Source organism: Anopheles arabiensis, chromosome 2 (assembly GCF_016920715.1).
Source record: "Anopheles arabiensis isolate DONGOLA chromosome 2, AaraD3, whole genome shotgun sequence".
NCBI classification, from domain to species: Eukaryota; Metazoa; Arthropoda; class Insecta; order Diptera; family Culicidae; genus Anopheles; species Anopheles arabiensis.
The window spans coordinates 107,278,547-107,296,253 of NC_053517.1; the positions used below are offsets into that span (position 1 = coordinate 107,278,547).

The following is a 17,707-nucleotide window of genomic DNA, read 5'->3' on the forward strand; positions in this document are numbered from 1 at the left end:
TGTGCTGATAGGAAACTCGTTTCCTTACGCAAACCGGCATATGCCGTCCAGACGGAGAGCAAACTCCATAAAACTTTGAATCGTCGGACCGTCTTTGCTGATCTTTCATATAATGCCAACAGCCAGCACTCCTCCGGCGCGTTCGGGTTTTAAATTTCATGCACATTTACAATGTTCACCCAGGCAGTGAGGTGCTAATTTTGCACTTTCCTTTGAATGACTGCTCAAACACAATCATCTCATCAGACCTCCCCCTGCCCTTCATCGCTCCCGTTTTATCGACCACCCAACCGGACCCATTCAAACATTAAGCCGCCACCCAACAGCAGGAAGTAGAACACTATCCACCACCACCACAATCGACCGAGCCGAGCCGAGAGACCCAAGATAGCGAGGTGCTAAGAGTTTAGTCAATATTGACCAAAACGTCATCCGCTCGGCGAGTGCGCTCGCTCTCGGGGCTGCCGGTTGGATGCGAAAACACGTACCCCCGTCGCGGAGAGCTTGGTGTGTAGTAACTACGGTCTAATGGATTGGAATACGTCTCCCCCAATCCAGCCCCGGGGCTCGTCTCGTTCGGCACCACCGCAGAGCATGACAATAGGTAAACTCGATTGGACCACGATGATTGGCGGCTTCGTTGGTACCTTCGGGGTCCAATCCAGCCACAACAAACAAATGAATTTTTGGGGGTGTTTTGAAAGAGACCACACAAAAAAGAAGAACTGAAAGCAGCACATACACCACAATCCACTGCGGGATACTGAAATGACCAGATTATCGGTCACGGAAGCGAATACCAACCAGAGGCGCACTGTTGTAATAAGTTTATGGCACAGAAAAGGTCACAAAGGACACATACTGCCCCCCCTGCGGGTTGCCGGTTTGCCGGTCCGCATTATGAACAACATAATTAAACACAAAGGCAGCAAAAGCTGCCACACGATTTGTGAAAGTTACTCATGAAATATGTAACATACAGTTAGTAGTAGAGGATTTGGCTTTGTGCTCGGAAAGCTTTGGATTGTAGTAGGAATAATTCTAGCCCTACCGATCATCCGACCACGCGACTTCTGGAAAGTTCCACAAGCAACAACCCCATCAGATGATCGACTTTTTTTGTGGGACACATACAGCTGGCCTCCGATGACTGCCACCACCGCCAACAATCATTGTCGCTCTCATTAGCACTTCGATTGTGGTCCAAGGTGGGAAGGAAGTTGTATCAGAAGCAGGTAATTCTTATTAGCATTCGCTATAATGCAGATGTTTTTGGAATAAAATATACGCCACATTAAATCCTTTCCGAGTGGCGAGAGACCGTTTTGATCTTGGGAATGAAACAGCAACACAGCTCAAGTTCAAAGTAAAAAAATGTTTCTTTTTTACAAAAATAGTGTACCTTTTCTTTCTACTAAACAACAAGCTCGCTTTATACATTTCGAATTGGACCTACTAACTTATCAAAGCTATAATAAATGTCAATAAAACCAAACATGCTTTATCTTCAGTAGAGTTGAAAGCGTAGAAAACATTCAATTAATTCACGATGAAGACAAGATTTGAACGCAAGCCCAGGGATGGACTACAAGAAACGCTTGACACTGTACCACGCAGTCGTTTCTTTGGCCCCACATTATGAACCAGTTTAGTTTTTCTGAACTTGAAGTGCCGATTCTCTCCATGAAGCGTTGCTCTGTTCTGTACATTCTGAAACACGATCAATACAATCGTTCTATTTATCACCACAGCTTGTGCCAGAGAGTCTACACAAAAAAATAAATCTGTCTTTTATCCTTCTGTCAACATATTTACCACACGATACCTTTCCAACATAACCTTATAGAGTAAGCCTAACTGGTGCCAAAAACGATACCACAAACTTCCACTATTCTACACCTAACCAGCAGCAAACGACCAGATTTATGTAGCAGAAAACTACTGCCGCAAAAAAACAGTATACCAATCGTAGCTAGGGCAATGTTCCAAAGCGATTCTCGATTAGTTCTGGCTACATTCTAGCTTTCTGTGTCCTTTGCCATGGTCAATGTACGCAAGGGTAGCTAAAAAACAACTCCCCCGATCAACAACACACCAGATTGGAGGCCGCCAACAACAGTATTTGATGTTCTCGCCATTAGCGGACGTAAGAGGAGAATCCTCCGATTTCGTGCCAATAGGCAGAGAAACCGGTTGACCTAGACCTCAGCGCGCACATACACACGGGAGAAAAGGAGACCTCCACACTCCTCAGCAACGCATCCATCATCATTATCTCCGCACCGCAGCGGGCGGCAAAAGATGGTCAAGCACGTGAAGTGACTCTACAACAACCACACACCACGTCAGACGATTCGTCTCGCGCGCGCCCTGCTCGAACGATTGCATTCCAACCAACCAACGCGGTGCAACAAATCATCGTTCGTCGTGTGATGACAACATCCCATCACCATCCAGCGCAGTTACCTTTTTGCCAGCGCGTTCGAACGATGATGCTGGGATCAAAAGTTCATCAATTTCAAACCTCTCTAGACCTCTCTAGTATCCCGACCCCCCCCTCTCCCTGCCGTGTTCGCGTTCAATGGCACACAAACATTATGTAATGAGCTTCTCCTGCAACGAGCGAGTTCTTTTAGCCGTTTCCCAGCATGGCAGCTCCTTACCATCGGAAAGAAGGCAGAAAATATCAATCAATATTAGGTGGAAATAAAACATTCCTGCGAATGCTTCTTGCTGTGCCACCAGCCTAGAGAGCTGGCCGCTTCCCGCTCACTGTCACCGAAATGGCGGCGACGTTGTTACATAATGGAATCGAGAAAGAGCGAGAGAGAGACGAAAAGCCGCCAAATGACGACGGAACGGAAGGAGCCAAATCTTTAACCAATTTCCTTTCTCCCCAGTTGCTTTCAGAGTTGTGCTAGAACTGCCACCGGAGCACAATCTAAAATCCTGTGTCTTATAGTCGCTTGTCCACGAGCACACCCACAGCGTTGCTCTATCCTACGACGCTTTAGATAGGATGATAAGCAGCGGAAAAACAAGAAAGCAAAAAGAGCTTAAAATATATTGGAAACCTTGAACGACCACGGCCACGGAACTCGCACGGAGAAGGATGAAGCGCGCACGTTGGTAAAACTGTCAACTGTCCCCGTGGGGAGAATTCAAGGATGCAAGGAAATGCTCTCACGCTTTCTACGTTCTGTGTTTTACGGACCCCCTCCTCCTTCGTGGAGGGTGAGATTGTGATGGTTTTTGATGTTCTTTTCGTTCCTTTGGTTGGTGCTGTCCTAGTACCGAGCTCAGAACGCCATCAGAGGGAATGAAAGTCCCTGGTGGCAATCCGTTCCACTAAATCCTACAAAGAAAGACAAGTTTTAATTGTGTCCTTTTCGTCACAGTGTAAAACCTTGGACATAGTGCCCCCAACACCACCAAAAAACAAGTGCCAACATAAAGGAACACCATTCCTCATCGTAGATACCGTTGCTTGCACACCCGCTTGCCTAGTTTGTACGGGCAATATTTACCCAAATATCACTTTCTAGCCCACATCACTCGAATACATACTCTGGAAGGTTGTTGTTGTTGTTTTTGGGCTGGCTGGCTAGGTTGCTGCTGCTGTGGCCGCGTTGGCTGTTGTGCTGCCGTGCCTTGCATTCCGCGTTAGTCTGTGTGTGCGTGTGTTAGCACCCGTTTTGTCCGAACCGTGCCAAAAATGTCTGTCTCCTCTTCGACAGGGCGGCGATGCAGCAGCACAATAGAATTTAGGGGGGGGGGGGGTTATTGCGTTGCAACACTCATACACACACAGACAGTGCTTCTAAAGCCTGAACAAGGTGCCTGCTGCTGCTGCTGTTGTTCACTTCTTTATTGATTCGCAATGGGGGAACGCAATGGCTCCTCCACGGCAAACTGTCAACCGAAAACTTGCACCAAGGTATTGCTTTTCGCCAATTTGGAGCACCCTTTTTATGGCCTACTTGATTTCAGCTCCCCTTTTTTTCGGAGAAATTTGGTTTCAGTGTGATTGCGTTTTTTATTTCTTTTCCTTTTCGAATGCAAATGGGAATTTCACGAATTTGGGATTTGGGGAAAACTCTACTATTATTGTCGCACCGAGCAAATGAAAACACACGCGCATACACTACACGCACAAAAACAAACACGACTGTATGTACGCCCCTTCTGCCTTTTTGGGGGATAAAACGCAGCCAGTTTTGTCTTGCACTGCTGCACGGGGGGGAAAGGGTTTATTCCTTTAATTTTTCACCACGTTCCACCACCAACATTTCTGTTGAAAATTCTTCCACACAGATGAGCTTTTCCTTCACACACACACACAAACAGGCACCCACACACGACTCGAGCAGACGGAATAACAATTTTCACTGCACGCGAAAGAGCTCTCCCACTGTGGTTGCTTCGATTGTGGACACAAAGCTACATTCGGAGATCATGCAGCAGAACAACAGGATGGCACGCTGTGATTGTCGCTTTTCTCCACCGTACAGAAAGGGGGTCGATAAGTAAGCGGTCGTCGTCGACGTCGCAAAGCAAAGAGTCACCGTTGCTGCAACGAACCACCACCGCCACCGCAGAACAGCACCACCATTTTTGTTCACCGTAAAAATAAGAAACCAAAAACGACGACCAGCGACGACTTCATGCGCGTTCGATGGTAAACCACGAACTGCGGCCACCAGCACGAAGGCCACCCATCGGAAGCTGACCGATCGTGAAAGTGCTCGGCGCGGAGCGAGCTCGCGAGCATAACATCTCTTCTCTATCCCAACACTTCTCCCTTGCATTAGAACCTTCCGTTGGAGAGCGAGAGGACACAAAATAAACTAACCCGATGGGTCAAAGGGGGAAGAGGGGAGGGTGCATGTTTACGTTCCGGGACGGGGGCTAATGGCCATGGTGGTGGTGGTGGTAATCCCCCAAAAGAAGAGACTCGCTTGCTCGGTTCAACTGCGATGTACACTCTTCGGTTCAGGCGCTCTGCCGAGAGCTTCGTGCATTTGGAGTGCATGGCTTTGAGGTGGGGGAGCCCCCAAACGCTCATTCATTCACCCCGAAAGTGCAATGCAATGTGGTTCGTTCTCTTGGAGCAGCGAGCAGCGTGCAGAGAGAGGGAGAACAGTGAGAGTGAGCTGTTCGAGTCTCTCTTCGGCTCGGGTACGTCAACAGTGACAGATAAACTTATCGTTTAGTGTGTGCTTCAAACGATAAGTGCGAAAACAGGCAAGCCGAACAGTAGCAAAGGAATGTTTTGCAGCATTTTTAAGTTTTATGATTAATTTAAGTTTTAAAAATATGTTTACTAATAAGTATGAGCAATACATATGACGTTTCTGGCGAGTCGGTTTGCTTGGGTTTAAACATTGTTTGTGGAATATTTCACAAAGTTTCGCATTCTAATGTATTTAAGTCTCAAAGTTATTCACCACAAAAGGCAAATAAGTAATTAGTAGTACCCATAAGACCGTAAAGCTAATTACTACCGACCCTAGCAATAGATAAAACGTGACAAATGTCTCTCATATGCGTGTACCATATTATTACACAGCCGCTTGCATAAAACACGACCTCGCACAATCACGTGTTGCAAATCAAGCTTCTTCCTCAAGCGTGCACCCATCAACGGTATGAAATTGAAAAATGTTATTAATTTCTTCACGTTTCAAAACAGTGCGAACAACGGCCAACGAGAGAAACATGATTCACACATTTTACACGCACTGCTAATACTACTGCGGAAGGTAACAGGAACAGAACAACGGACAGAGCATACCTGATCTTTCTTCGCTTATCTATGCTAAAATGTTATCTACGCGCGTCTTATCTTCAAACGGTTTAGAATTAACATATCTCTCACTGTATCTTTGTCATCGTCATCGTTTGGTTCTAAATGTATGCAGCATATTCTTCTCATTAGAGATAAATTACCTGAAAAAGATAAAACAGAAGAAAAAAGAGATTATTAGCAACGTTAATAGTTTTCTGCAAGGGGTAAGAGGTGAAGATCACGCCAGTTAGAGCATTATGTCATCCGGAACTGTACCCTCGTGTGCAGCAACTCGTCTTCAAATCAGGTTTACCTTAATAGCAGTAAATTTGCCTGCTAATTGCACACCCACCTCAACCAACTGGCGCTTCGCGGCGTTACTCACGCCCTTTAAAGCGCACAATTTATGCAAATAAAAGAGTACACCACGACGATACGGTTGTTGCTGGCTCATCAAACCTTGTAGCCTGTATAAACGTATGTACCTCCATTATCATCGGCACCACCCACGCATAATCGTCGGTTTGTTGCTACAAATCTCAGCACAAAGCAACGATACTGCATGATCTCATCGTATTTAATTGTCGCAAATAACGCGTCCCGAGAGCACCGAGTGCTCGAAATGATTAATTCCTCCGCTTGTTGGTCGGTAAGAATTAGAGATTAGAGCCGTCAAGTGTGGGCAGTGGGAATTCGGTCCGGAAAAGCAGAAAGATAAGACCTACCGCTCCTTCTCTCTCGTGCTCTACCGAGAGCTAAAGTGGATAGAAGAGTGTTATTTGAGTGTTTGAAATTGTTTAAAGTAAAAGACATGTTTTTTTGAAGGGGAAAATAAATTGCCACCAACCCGGCGCGGGGGGACACAAAACACGGAAATAACGCCTGTGTGTGCATCCGAACGGCTTTCCGAAGACCTCGAAGACACACACGAAAATGCATTGTGTGTCCTTCTCTCTCCCCACTTAACAGGGCACATTTTCACGCCAACACACGCGTGCAGCCGTATCGTCTTCTCGACGACGTCCATGCATGGGGATCGCGTGCGTACACAATGCGACGCAACAATGTGCACAAAACCACGAGACCAACAACGAAACTCAACTCAAAACCCGCCACAGCAAATAAAGCCCTACAATCATTCAGCCACACCAGTACACACACACACACTGATGGCGAACCGAACTACAATTGACGTCAGCGACCAACAGGCCGGTGGCACGCGGGAAACCACGATGCCCGGCCTGCCTGCCACCCGTCCCGGCGTGTCACTGCCACAAGAAGGTGACAATAAATTAGCTGAACTCGCCCAACACTCGACCACCAGAAGCTCGGCTGGAGCAATAAAGTGATCAACCCCGCTGCCAACTCGGAACGAACGCACGAACAAACGAGTCGCCACTTCATAAGCGAAGATGCAAAATTGTGTGCCATCTTTCGATTTTGCGCTTCTTCCTTTTGTTATTATTACGCTGTCCAGCAAGCATAAATGAACGAGACTGTATTGCGGGACACACGGGGCAGGAAATTAATCGCAAGATGTCCTCCTTTTCTCCGTCCGTTTGACTTTAAATTGAACAATCTGAATTAGAGTTGTTAAGATGAGCCACAAAAAAGGGGCAAGAGTTAATTGAGAGTAACTATTTTATTTGCATGTTGCAATCAAACCGAAACAACAACCCTTACACGCTATTAAATCGTTTCATATTTTAGCATTCAGAAATCACTTTTACTCTAACCCCTACGACGCTCGCTCTGTACGTGACATCTCTAGCGATAGCTCAAGATCACGTCTCCGGCTACTGGCGAGACAGGGCAGCAGCAGAAAAATTGCAATTGCACCCGTTGCACGGACACGCAAACAACCAAAGTGCACCCATGCAAATTCAATCAGCGGACAACAATTGCATTCGCGTTGCACAAGAGCAGGTTGGGAGAGCACTGGGAGTGAAAGAAGGGTAAACTTCTGTCTGCGGTTCAAGCCCAAACACATAGGAAATTTCGCCAATCTCCGCCTCGTCGTATTAACTATAAACAAGGACGGCTGAGGAAAAAGCCCCGAAGGGTGAATAATATTTACGAAATGAAAACGGGAAGGAAAATGATTCCAACTCAACGCAAACAAGCACATGTGTTGATCAATTTCAATTCATCTCAATCAATAGCGACAGCCCCGGCAGCCAGTTGTCGCAGAATGCTCTCCTCGCTATAAATAACACCCGCAAGGCAAATGGTTTAATAAATAAAAGTCACTTTAAAATGGTAAACCCCGTTCCTTGGTATGGATGACGGTACAAACAGGCAGATGGTGTTGCAGCAGGAGAGAGCTTGGACGCGCTCTTTGACACACTTTGTGGGTGCAAATTTTCACACTTTTCATTGGCCGAAAAAATGTGCAAAAGTCTCAACGGATTGGAATCATTTAGCAGTTACAGTGTAGCAGCAGTGCGGTAGGATTATGAAAAGCATGCAAAATTTAGCACCGTACCGTAGCTTCCCAGGTGTATGAAGGTATCTAACATCTGGCACGGAGAAGTGTTTTTTTGTTCGAGAAGAAATGAAATTACCTATTCTATCATCTAGAAATATTAAATTAATACAATTGAAATACAATTCGCAGTAAATCCTTCTCCGACATGCCTAAAATACGCCGAAAGTAACTTTCAACTCTCAAAAGGTACATCAATTATGCTTTTCTCATCTCTAGCTCACACTCACAGCGCCTGACTGAGCTGATCAGCCCAACTTTGGAACCGTAATCAACTCAATTAATTAGTAACATTCGCTTTGAAGCCAACGCGACTCTCCACCGAAGCTACTTTCAAAGAAGCTTTAATGCGATTAACATAGTAAAAGTGAATTAATATAGAAATCCTTTCCTATCGCACCGGCACTATGCAACAAAAAAAAGCGGAAAACGAGATAAAACAACCAAAGAGCTGATCAATTAAAGCGATGACAAAATCAATAATTGGTCAATTTTGTGTGCAGCAACGATACAGAGCGTACAAACATGACTAATCGATCGTAGGACACGTTCAATCGTTACACAAAACCGGACCACACAAAAAGGGGTATCTAAACATGATAAATCCAACCATTCGGCCCTTATCGCCGTACTACACACGGACGAGGATGGTATCGTCTGCCTCAGAGGGATGAATTATTACATTGAATAATAGCATCGTGACATGGCCAAAAGTTGTACCTCGACCGCTGCTGGGGCGCCTTTTCCCATCCCTCACGCCACTGACCACACTGATAACGATATCGAGAGAAGCTGATAATTGAAATTGCAAGCCATCAAACACACACACACACACACACACACACACACACACACACGACGCGTTTGCAACCATTTCGCAACATAACCGTGATAGTGAGCGAACGCGATTGAACGGACGGACGGTGTTAATCAGAAGCACATGGTAGGCTCGCTGATGCTCGCTGCCCAGGGCTTGTGCAAATCTCATCCCAACATCTCGATCGGGGGAGGGGGAATGTGGAACAAAATAATAGAAAAAAAAGAGCAAAACCCCCCACCGTCCTCGCAAATAGGTCATGGCATGTAGAGCTATGTTGTTAAAAATCCATTTGTTTGCTTCCGGTTCAGCTTTCCGCTGGGGCTCAATCAAGGGGGACGATACAGCGAGCCCGGGGTCCGATTGATGTGCAGAGATTGGATATGCCAATCGATTTCACAGGATGTTTGTCCGGTTTTGGCACCACTTACTGCGAGCGAAATGAGCAAGTAGAGCAGGCAAGGATGTGTGTGGGTAAAGTGGGGGGGGGGGGGGTAAAAAAACAGTCTGACCTTTTAAGCATTTTTCCGTCTGACACGTGTGATGAGGTAGGGAAAGATAGGGAATGATAGTTGAGTCCGATATGGAACCATCAGATGCAGATCATTAACATGCAAATTAATTGCAGTAATGCATTTCTGAGAAGCCTTCAAACGCAGTCGCTTTCGGGCAGCTGGGCTTAATTAAAAATGTAACTATAATTGGAGCGTTCATCTTTTGCAGTCCTGTTTGGCTGTATTGAAAAAGAGTTTTTCCAATTATTTAGCGTCTGCTTAGTGTAATTAAAAAGAATTCCTAAGGCCTCACTAATGAGTTGCAACATAAACTGATCAGTAACATATTAAAGCAGAGGAAAACATCTTGTCATTTGCTTTAAAATGCCTAAAAATAATCTCGCTGGAAGTATTAGATATAACTGCCGAAAGCATAGAACTGCCACCTCACGAGAGAAAGAAAATGAAAACCTGCCAACGAAACCAAATGCGAAAAATAGGTCACATTTGGTCGCAAAGACTGTTTCCCAAGATAAGACTAAAACAAAATCCAAGCATTCGAGCAACCCCAAGTACGTTGGTCTGCTAAATTTACGTAAGCTTCGAAAACGGGCGGTGTCCGTTGCCGTACGTAATGTCCATCTGCAAAAGCATTCCCTTTCGTACGTTTGTTTGTTTGTTTGTTTGATGGCATGAGAGCTGCTGCTCTGCTGGCGGGCAGAAACACAACCAGAAGCAACAGTGCCGAATGCTATTTCCACAGACCAACGCGCCCAGAAGATTCGTACAATCCTCCTTGCTGATGACGTGTGTCGGACAGATGTGTGGCGAAAGATCCGTCCAATGGATTGGAAGTCGTTTTCTGAGGCAATCTTTTTCTTTGCATAACGGTCCAACGACATTCATATTGTCAGAAGGCACATGGCTAAAAATGAAAATAAACATTAAAAATCACCGCATTGCGAGTGGGGAAAGAAAAGGAACTGGAAAAAGGCAACCGTCAGCATGCTTACGGTTGAAACAATAAACGAACAAAAATGCTCTCCATTCGCGATTCCAAACGCACTGACACTGACCTACACGACAACTGAGCTCGGCGACACCATCACCAGCTTACAAGCCCGGGAAACCGGATTCCTCCCGGCCGACCAAAAATGGCTTGCGCACACATCAGACTCGCTCTCATTTTACGAGCGTGAAAGGAGATAACGAGTAATGCAGGCTTTTGTTAATGTGATCCATCTAAATAGGTAATTCAGCTAGCTACCCATCAATTTTGAACTTCAAAACAAACGCTCAACCCACATCAGACACGCTTCAAACCGCACTGGCTCTGTTATGGCAAAGGGTTACGCATCTAGCACCACCTTTAGAAAAAACTTGCTCCAAGCAAAACCTGGACAGGGTCACGTAAACACGCAGCCCTGACGGGTGGTTGGGGTAAGGAGGCGATAATCCACTATCATTACGTACCTCCGGTGTTGCCCATGACAGTTCAAGCCCGCAGCTAACTATCACGGTCAAGTTCATGTACGTCCACTACCCTGTCTGTCCTCTTTCGTGCGATCTTCTCGAGGGCAACCCAACAGGCCCAACGTATCGAATGCTTCGGACCTGATCAGCTGAGCATACTACAGCTTCTGTAATCGGGGGGACATGAGGCTGCGGTTGGAAGGTGGTGGCCAGTAGAAAGTACCACATCACAAGACGCAACTGACGCATGTGTGTGTGTGTTTCAGTGTTGTTGTTGTTTTTTTTTTTTTTCGTTTGCTTCATTCTCTTTCCACGTCTATTTCGTTGTTCCTCTTGGATTATCATGGACCTACGGTGGTTCGTTGTTTTATTGTTTTTTCTTTGGGTATTTTTTTTTTTTTTTACTTGGAAAGCAATCATCCATCTACCGGTACTGCTGAACCGTGATCTTTTAACGCACTAGAAGCAGCTTTTGAAGAGAGCGAAAACGAAGAGGATCCGTCGTAAAAACCGGTTCCAAAAAGCAAACCACCAATCCTCCCTCCCTGGGTGGTAACTGTCCCTCTGTTCGTTGTCCGAAACGGACGCAACGGATCGAATCGTGTCGAAGATCATCATCATCATCATCAGTAACAACGGCAGCAGCATGATCGCGCATGATGCATCAATTAATGGCCGCTGTTCCGCCGTGCTAGCGTTACAATTGTACTTTAATTACTACTGACGCGTATTGCAACAAAACTTGACGTCGATCGAGCCGTGCGGAACACGGGAATAGTTCCGATTCTAAAAACTCCAAATGCAAAACGTAGAAAATAGGTTTTGCATCCCTCTTGCTTCGGCCATTTCTTCTCTGCTGCTGTACGCTCGCTTGCTAAGTGGACGGTTTCTCTTTCTTTTCAAGGTGAGCCGCGCGACCGACGGTGCTGTACGGTTTTTGTTTCGCCCTTGCTTGCGGGTTTCGTTTGTCCAGCTCCAGCTCGCGTCATCGCGGCAACAGATTGTGGTCGGTTTTGCTTTTTTTGCGTTTTTTGCGTCGATTCATGCAAATTGCATTAGTACGCTTACGTACCCACAAACTGTCTTGGGCAGTGGTGTGTCTCACGTACTCCTCCCCCCAAACGGCAGCTTGGCAGACACCGATTAGAGTCGAAGGAAGGAGGGTGGTAGCTAAAATTCCCCCCAAGAGGGTTCACACTCCACCACGCTCCACCACAGCCCTGCATTAATTCGATTGTTCCGTTCGGTAAGCCGGGTCGATCGATGCAGCCGAAAACACACACAAACATGTTGCTTATGGAAAACCGGAACTCTCTATACTCTTTTCCATCCCCGGTTTGTTTTTTTCGTCAACCCTTAAAAAAGCTAAAACAAAAACACGTTTAGTGACACAATTGGTTCACAATCGGCTTACCGTTATCACGCCGTCCTTGATGATGGCCGTCTTGCGGCTCCGCAGCACCATGATCGGTTTCCTTAGCGATTTTTTCGTCATGTTCGCTTGGTAGACCCCGCCGTACCGCCGATGCTGCTCCTCCTCGTCGTCCTCTTCCTCTTCCTCCGCCTCGTTCTCCACGAGCAGCCGTATCCTGTCGCGCCCAATCGTGTCCGCTCCGAAATGTCACAACAACGTAAATATTCGATTCCGCTGTGCGGGGGAAGGCCACCCGTACTGCTGCTGCTGCTGCTTCTCGGCCTACTGTTTATGATATGGAACCGCGAACGGAGGATGACGAAGGCCCCCCCACCAACTGTGTCACTCGTGCACCTGTGCAATCAAACACACACACTCACACTCGTACCGCGCGTTTCCTGCCGCGTGTTTCGTGTGAATTAATATCGACGCGGCCGTGTGTTTTCGCAGCCTGCTCAGCCACACTACTGTCTTCTTCTCGTCTCCCTGGAAACCCGGAAATTATTTTAAGCGCTTCCCTGAAGCTCTCCCGACTCGGACCGGATGCGTTCTTCCCTGCCGGATGCGATGTGCGCACTGTGTTTATTGGATCCGGCTAGTTCGCAGCGAATTTTCGACATCACCTCAATACCGCTGGCCCGGAACGTACATAGAATGGATCACCCACGGGGTTTTTTTTGTTCCACTACACGTATCGTGGCATTTTCCCGAGCGGCCGCAGCACACAGCACACACACAAACGCTCACAGAGCAACTATTGTTGAGGATTTCACCACTTTAATGACCGCCCAGACAATCGCGGATATAAAACGAGCCAATCCGTCATAAATCACTCATCGTACAATACACACAGGCATTCCGAAACGAAATTCGCGCAATGGATGCCGTGCTGCACGGCGACAGAACTTCTAGAAAACCGTGTCACCAATGGAGAACGCAACAGTGGCAATGTGCCCACACACCACCACTCACACACACTCACTCACACACACACGGCACACACTGACTGCTGTTGTTCTTTCGTAGCTGATATTAATTTCATCCAAGTTGGGTTATTTTGTGCCCGCGTTGGGTGTATTGTTTCACTCGCGGGACACTTCTTGCTCTTCCCCTGCAAATATCTCAACCAACCGTGCGTGCGTCTACTGGCTTGTATGTGTGGGTCTCTCTGTTCCTTGGCTAGAGCAAGCCTAACAGGGCACAAGAACCACCAAACAACACAATCGAATCCCGTTTACCTTCAGCGCGTGCAAATACCTTCGTACTTTTTTGAAGCCAGCCGTCACCGCCACAGCCACACGTATTTTTCTCACTTCTCGGCTGGATATTTTACATGGCCCGTGCAGATGATGCACACACTTCGAGTAGCGCGCCTGGGTTTTTTTGGGGGAGGGGTCGTGCCGTCTCACTTACGCTAGTGGGTGAAGGCTTTTGGCGAGAGTGCAAAGGAATTACGATCCGAAGCGCTTGACGGTTCGGTTGGACAGTGGGAGTTGTGTCGTGGACATTCAACTGATGGGTGGACCAAGCACTGTGGTCTGTTTCTTCAAAAAATGCAGCCATCGATGAAATGTAAATGAAACTTTTCACAGCGCTATCGTCGAAGAAGTTTGTTCCTAATTTAGTTTATTTTTTAAGTGTTTAGAGACGTTTTTGTTGAATTTTCTGCTGTTTTGAACTTATAAAAGCTTGATCTTTTTACAGGTATAGCTAATTCCATGTTCTAATTTTCTGTTCCAAATGTTCACTGAAGATAACCTCAGCTCTACACGAATTCAAGAAGAATCACTTCTTTCCAAGACTTGCCCCAAGATCGGCTTTGGACCAAGACGATTGCCGGGAAAAGTACAACATCCAGTAGCTCCTAGAACATAATATGAACGAGTCAAGACCACGACAGCCTCAGTTTCTTAATCACATGACCGCAACAGGTCCAGAACCGCTGAATCTAAATTGCTTACAGAATTCTCTTCCGATGATGTCCAGGTGAGTAAAGTAACATCGATATCAACAGCCAATTACCGCCATTCATCTTCACCAGCGTTTATTTCGTTTTAGCAACAGTTTCAACGCCGTCTTAATCTCCTCTTCCGTCATGTTTTCGAAATCCTCCGCCCGGAAGGGAAAGAACCGATTGTCGTTCCCGTTAAGCATACCATTCCCGCTGGCATCGGGTGTACCGGCACCAGCCGGCTGCACTCCATCATCACCGTCATCGTCATCATCATCCTCCTCGTCCCGTATCCGGTGCCGATTGAGATACTTCCACAGGAACGTTCCGAGCACGAGCGTATTCGCTACGGCAACCGATTTTAATCCCATCAGAATCTTCAACGGTAAAATGAACGCCTGCAGCAGCAGCACGGGAAGCGTCAGTATGGCCAACCCGGCGATCAGATACTTGAGCAGGTGAATGATCGATGAGCCGATGCCGGTCCAGCTGTGGTCCGATATGCTGATGGACTGCACCGACGGTGGTGGTTCCGGTTTGCACTGCTTCGCCGCAGGTCCTACTGCTTGTGGGGGATGAACGATTTCACCATACCCGGGGAAAAGACTGCATCAAAGGAGGCTCATTAGACGGAAAAAACGCATCACACACCTCGTACTTACTCATCGTTTGTCGGATCGTCGTACGTGTAGTATCGCACGTTTCGTTTGTTGCGTGAATCCTCCCCAACGGATTCGAGGCTGTTGGCAGGATCGATGATACTGTTTCCACGAATGGCATCATACACGGAAGACAACACTAAACGCTTATCAATTGCCACTGAAGAGGATTGCGCTAAAATGCATCGGCAGCACAGAATCGCTAAAACCGATCGCCAAAGAAGGTGCGTCATGGCTAGAACCTTCAACTGAGTACCGATCGAAACAAGATCTCAATGAAGAATGAAGCTGACGAAAAGGTTCGATGGTGCTTTTATAATTTCACGACCCTTCACACCGCATAAAGCACACAAAAAAGAAGGGCAGTTGCTTCCATTCTAAGCGGATTAAGAACATCGATCGCCGTGACAAATCCAGAACAAGAACAGATTGTTTTCTTGAATTCGCTTTCAACTCGCCTCTCGTCATCATTTAAACACATCGGTAAGTTACGATTCCATTTATATATTCCATCCCACAAGATGTACAGGGGATGCCAGATATTAGTATTATCTTTATTAAATCTAAAAAAAATATTGCATCCTACTTGATGCGCATCTTCGGACCGCGCTGACGCGGCCGACCACCCGTACGCGGTCTCGCCGGTGGCTCATCATCGTACGGCACCCAGTTATCGTCGTCGTCCGGTTGGAAGTCTTCCAGCGTCATCTCCACATCCGAATCGGGCTCGTTGTTCTCCTCACCATCCGCGCTCGGTTTCTTCACCCGCCGGACGACACCGTCCTTGGTCACCTCGTACTTGCCGCCCGTCTGCTTGCTGAACAGCTTCTGCTGCTTCTGCACAAACACCTGCCGCGGTCCGGTTATGATCGGTACCGGCACCAGATTGGGATCGATCGTGCTGACGTAGATCGGCAGCGAGTACGACTTTTCGCACACCGTCTTCAGGTTGATCGCCTGCACATTCAACCAGCCGCCCGGATAGATGGTCTTCAGCTGCTCCAGCAGTGCCATCCCGTTCGCGACCGCCTGCTCCACCGGCATCCAGTGGGCGGCGAACTTAATTTCCGTCACCGGACCACTGTAAGTCTGCCGGAAGGTTTGCACCAGTGCCGCCTGCTCAATCGATTCCTTAATCTTTGCGTCGCTGTCCAGCTTCACCGCGATTGGGTTTTTACCGCGCCGGGCAAACTGTGTGCCGAGAAACGAAAACACGTGCCCACTGATGCGTGCGTCGACCACGAACCGCTCGAAACGGTGCACCAGCTTGCGCTTCATCTCGAACGAACTGTAGTCGCGCTTCAGCTGCTGAAACGGAATGACCTGCACGTTGTACCCGACCGACAGCTCCTTCAGCTTGTCCTCCCAGTGGTGCAGCGTGGGCAGATAGTCGACATCCCGGCCGCGAGCGTTATCCTTCACGATGAGACACATTTCATCCTCCTTGCGCACCAGCGTGTGGGGAAGAGCGCTGGAAAAGGCAAAAAAATGGAATTAGCTTCATTTCACCGGTGCAGCACCACCGATGACTTCCTCCTACTTACACGCGACAGATCCGCAGCGGGCACCTTGGCACCTTCACAGCCACGACTTGCAACGCGTACTTTAGATCATCCCCGAACAGCTTGTTGCCCTTCTCGTTGAACTTGTTGTGCACCACCTCGTACAGCTTCCGGAAGCTCGCCTTCGTCACTAACTGTTCCGGCACGAGGGCCAGCGTCTCCTCGGACACCTTGGACACCACTTTGCCGCCCAACTTCTTTTGCTTCTTTTTCAACGCTTTCAGCTTGAGTTCTCTTTCCCTTCGAGCCGCCTTGGATTCATTTTCGGGCTTGGTTGAATCTTCCTCGTCCGTTACCTGCTTCGCGGGTTTCGGACCTTTACCATTCAGTGGAGGCATTTTTTCCTCGTTCGCAGTTTCCTTCATCGATTTCGATCCTTTCTCCTGCTTTGCGGGCGCTTTACCATTCGCTTGTACCAGCTTCTGTGGGGGTTCATTTTCCTGCTCCGCATCCTCCTTGTCCGCTTTCGTTTTGCTTGCTTTTACCAGCTTCCCTTCCTTTTTCTTTTCCAGTAGCTTTGCCTCAGCGGTTACCTTGGCGGCGGATTCCTTCACCGGTCCGGCGGACTTGACTTTCTTCGCCTTCTGGATGTCGGTTTTGGACTTTTTCAGCACACCCGAGCCCTTGGCGGCTGGTTTTTCTTTTTTCATGGGTTTTACTTTCATTTCGAAAGTAAAATGTACACTTTTTTAGGGTAAAAATCCAAAACGCACGTGTTTCGCACGTACACAATGCGGAGCGCGTGTTGTTTTGTGATCACGTCGCTTTGACAGCTCAGATGACAGGACGGGCTGGGTGACGTTTGCCCGTTCGTACCCAAAGAGCAAAACGGTTCGTTGGCTAGGGTTGCATTGAATAAAAGTGAATAAAGTTTATAAACTGCATTCAATGTAAAGAATACACGATGAATGGTTTCAGTTTTAATTTTAAAATAGTTTTATGACCCTACAATTCATATCTTTTGGTGAAAATTAATATATAAAAACATGATAAAATTGATAGCAATTTTCAAATATTAACCAGCAGTGTCCCAGTGTGTAGCATCAGATCGTGCGAAACGAACG

The 17,707-nt window shown here is 47.2% G+C and overlaps 3 protein-coding genes across 13 annotated transcripts in view; all 3 read right to left on the reverse strand.

The window, feature by feature from the left end:
• LOC120896706 (hippocampus abundant transcript 1 protein) overlaps nt 1-13,888 on the reverse strand; it is a 32,248-nt gene extending 18,360 nt beyond the window's left edge. For 7 of the 10 annotated variants that reach the window (XR_005738451.1, XR_005738452.1, XR_005738450.1 and 4 more), the window contains exon 1: nt 3,568-4,701. Coding sequence is in view for 2 of the 10 variants with exons in the window: in XM_040301048.1 (XP_040156982.1) it covers nt 3,568-3,657 (90 nt within the window). In the remaining 8 variants the exon portion in view is untranslated. Of the gene's footprint in view, nt 1-3,527; nt 4,702-12,471 lie in introns of those variants that run through there. The other 3 variants (XM_040301049.1, XM_040301048.1, XM_040301043.1) reach the window with 3 other exon arrangements.
• Nucleotides 13,889-14,249: 361 nt separating this feature from the next.
• On the reverse strand, nt 14,250-15,328 carry LOC120896710. Of its 2 annotated transcripts, XR_005738453.1 has the most exons (3): nt 15,085-15,328; nt 14,433-15,028; nt 14,250-14,335 (listed from the first exon to the last, which is right to left on the reverse strand). XR_005738453.1 is itself a non-coding variant. In XM_040301054.1 (2 exons), the coding sequence occupies exons 1-2, from the start codon at nt 15,312-15,314 to the stop codon at nt 14,506-14,508; spliced, it is 753 nt and encodes a 250-aa protein (XP_040156988.1). In that variant the 5' UTR covers nt 15,315-15,328; the 3' UTR covers nt 14,393-14,505. The 2 variants fall into 2 exon arrangements, 1 of the variants encoding a protein (XP_040156988.1); XM_040301054.1 differs by lacking the exon at nt 14,250-14,335 and having other exon boundaries at nt 14,393-15,028.
• Nucleotides 15,329-15,580: 252 nt separating this feature from the next.
• On the reverse strand, nt 15,581-17,433 carry LOC120896707 (ribosomal L1 domain-containing protein CG13096-like). Its single transcript, XM_040301050.1, has 2 exons — nt 16,626-17,433; nt 15,581-16,552 (listed from the first exon to the last, which is right to left on the reverse strand). Exons 1-2 carry the CDS (start codon nt 17,306-17,308, stop codon nt 15,664-15,666), a joined length of 1,572 nt encoding a protein of 523 aa, XP_040156984.1. The 5' UTR covers nt 17,309-17,433; the 3' UTR covers nt 15,581-15,663.
• Between the last annotated feature and the right edge of the window lie 274 nt (nt 17,434-17,707).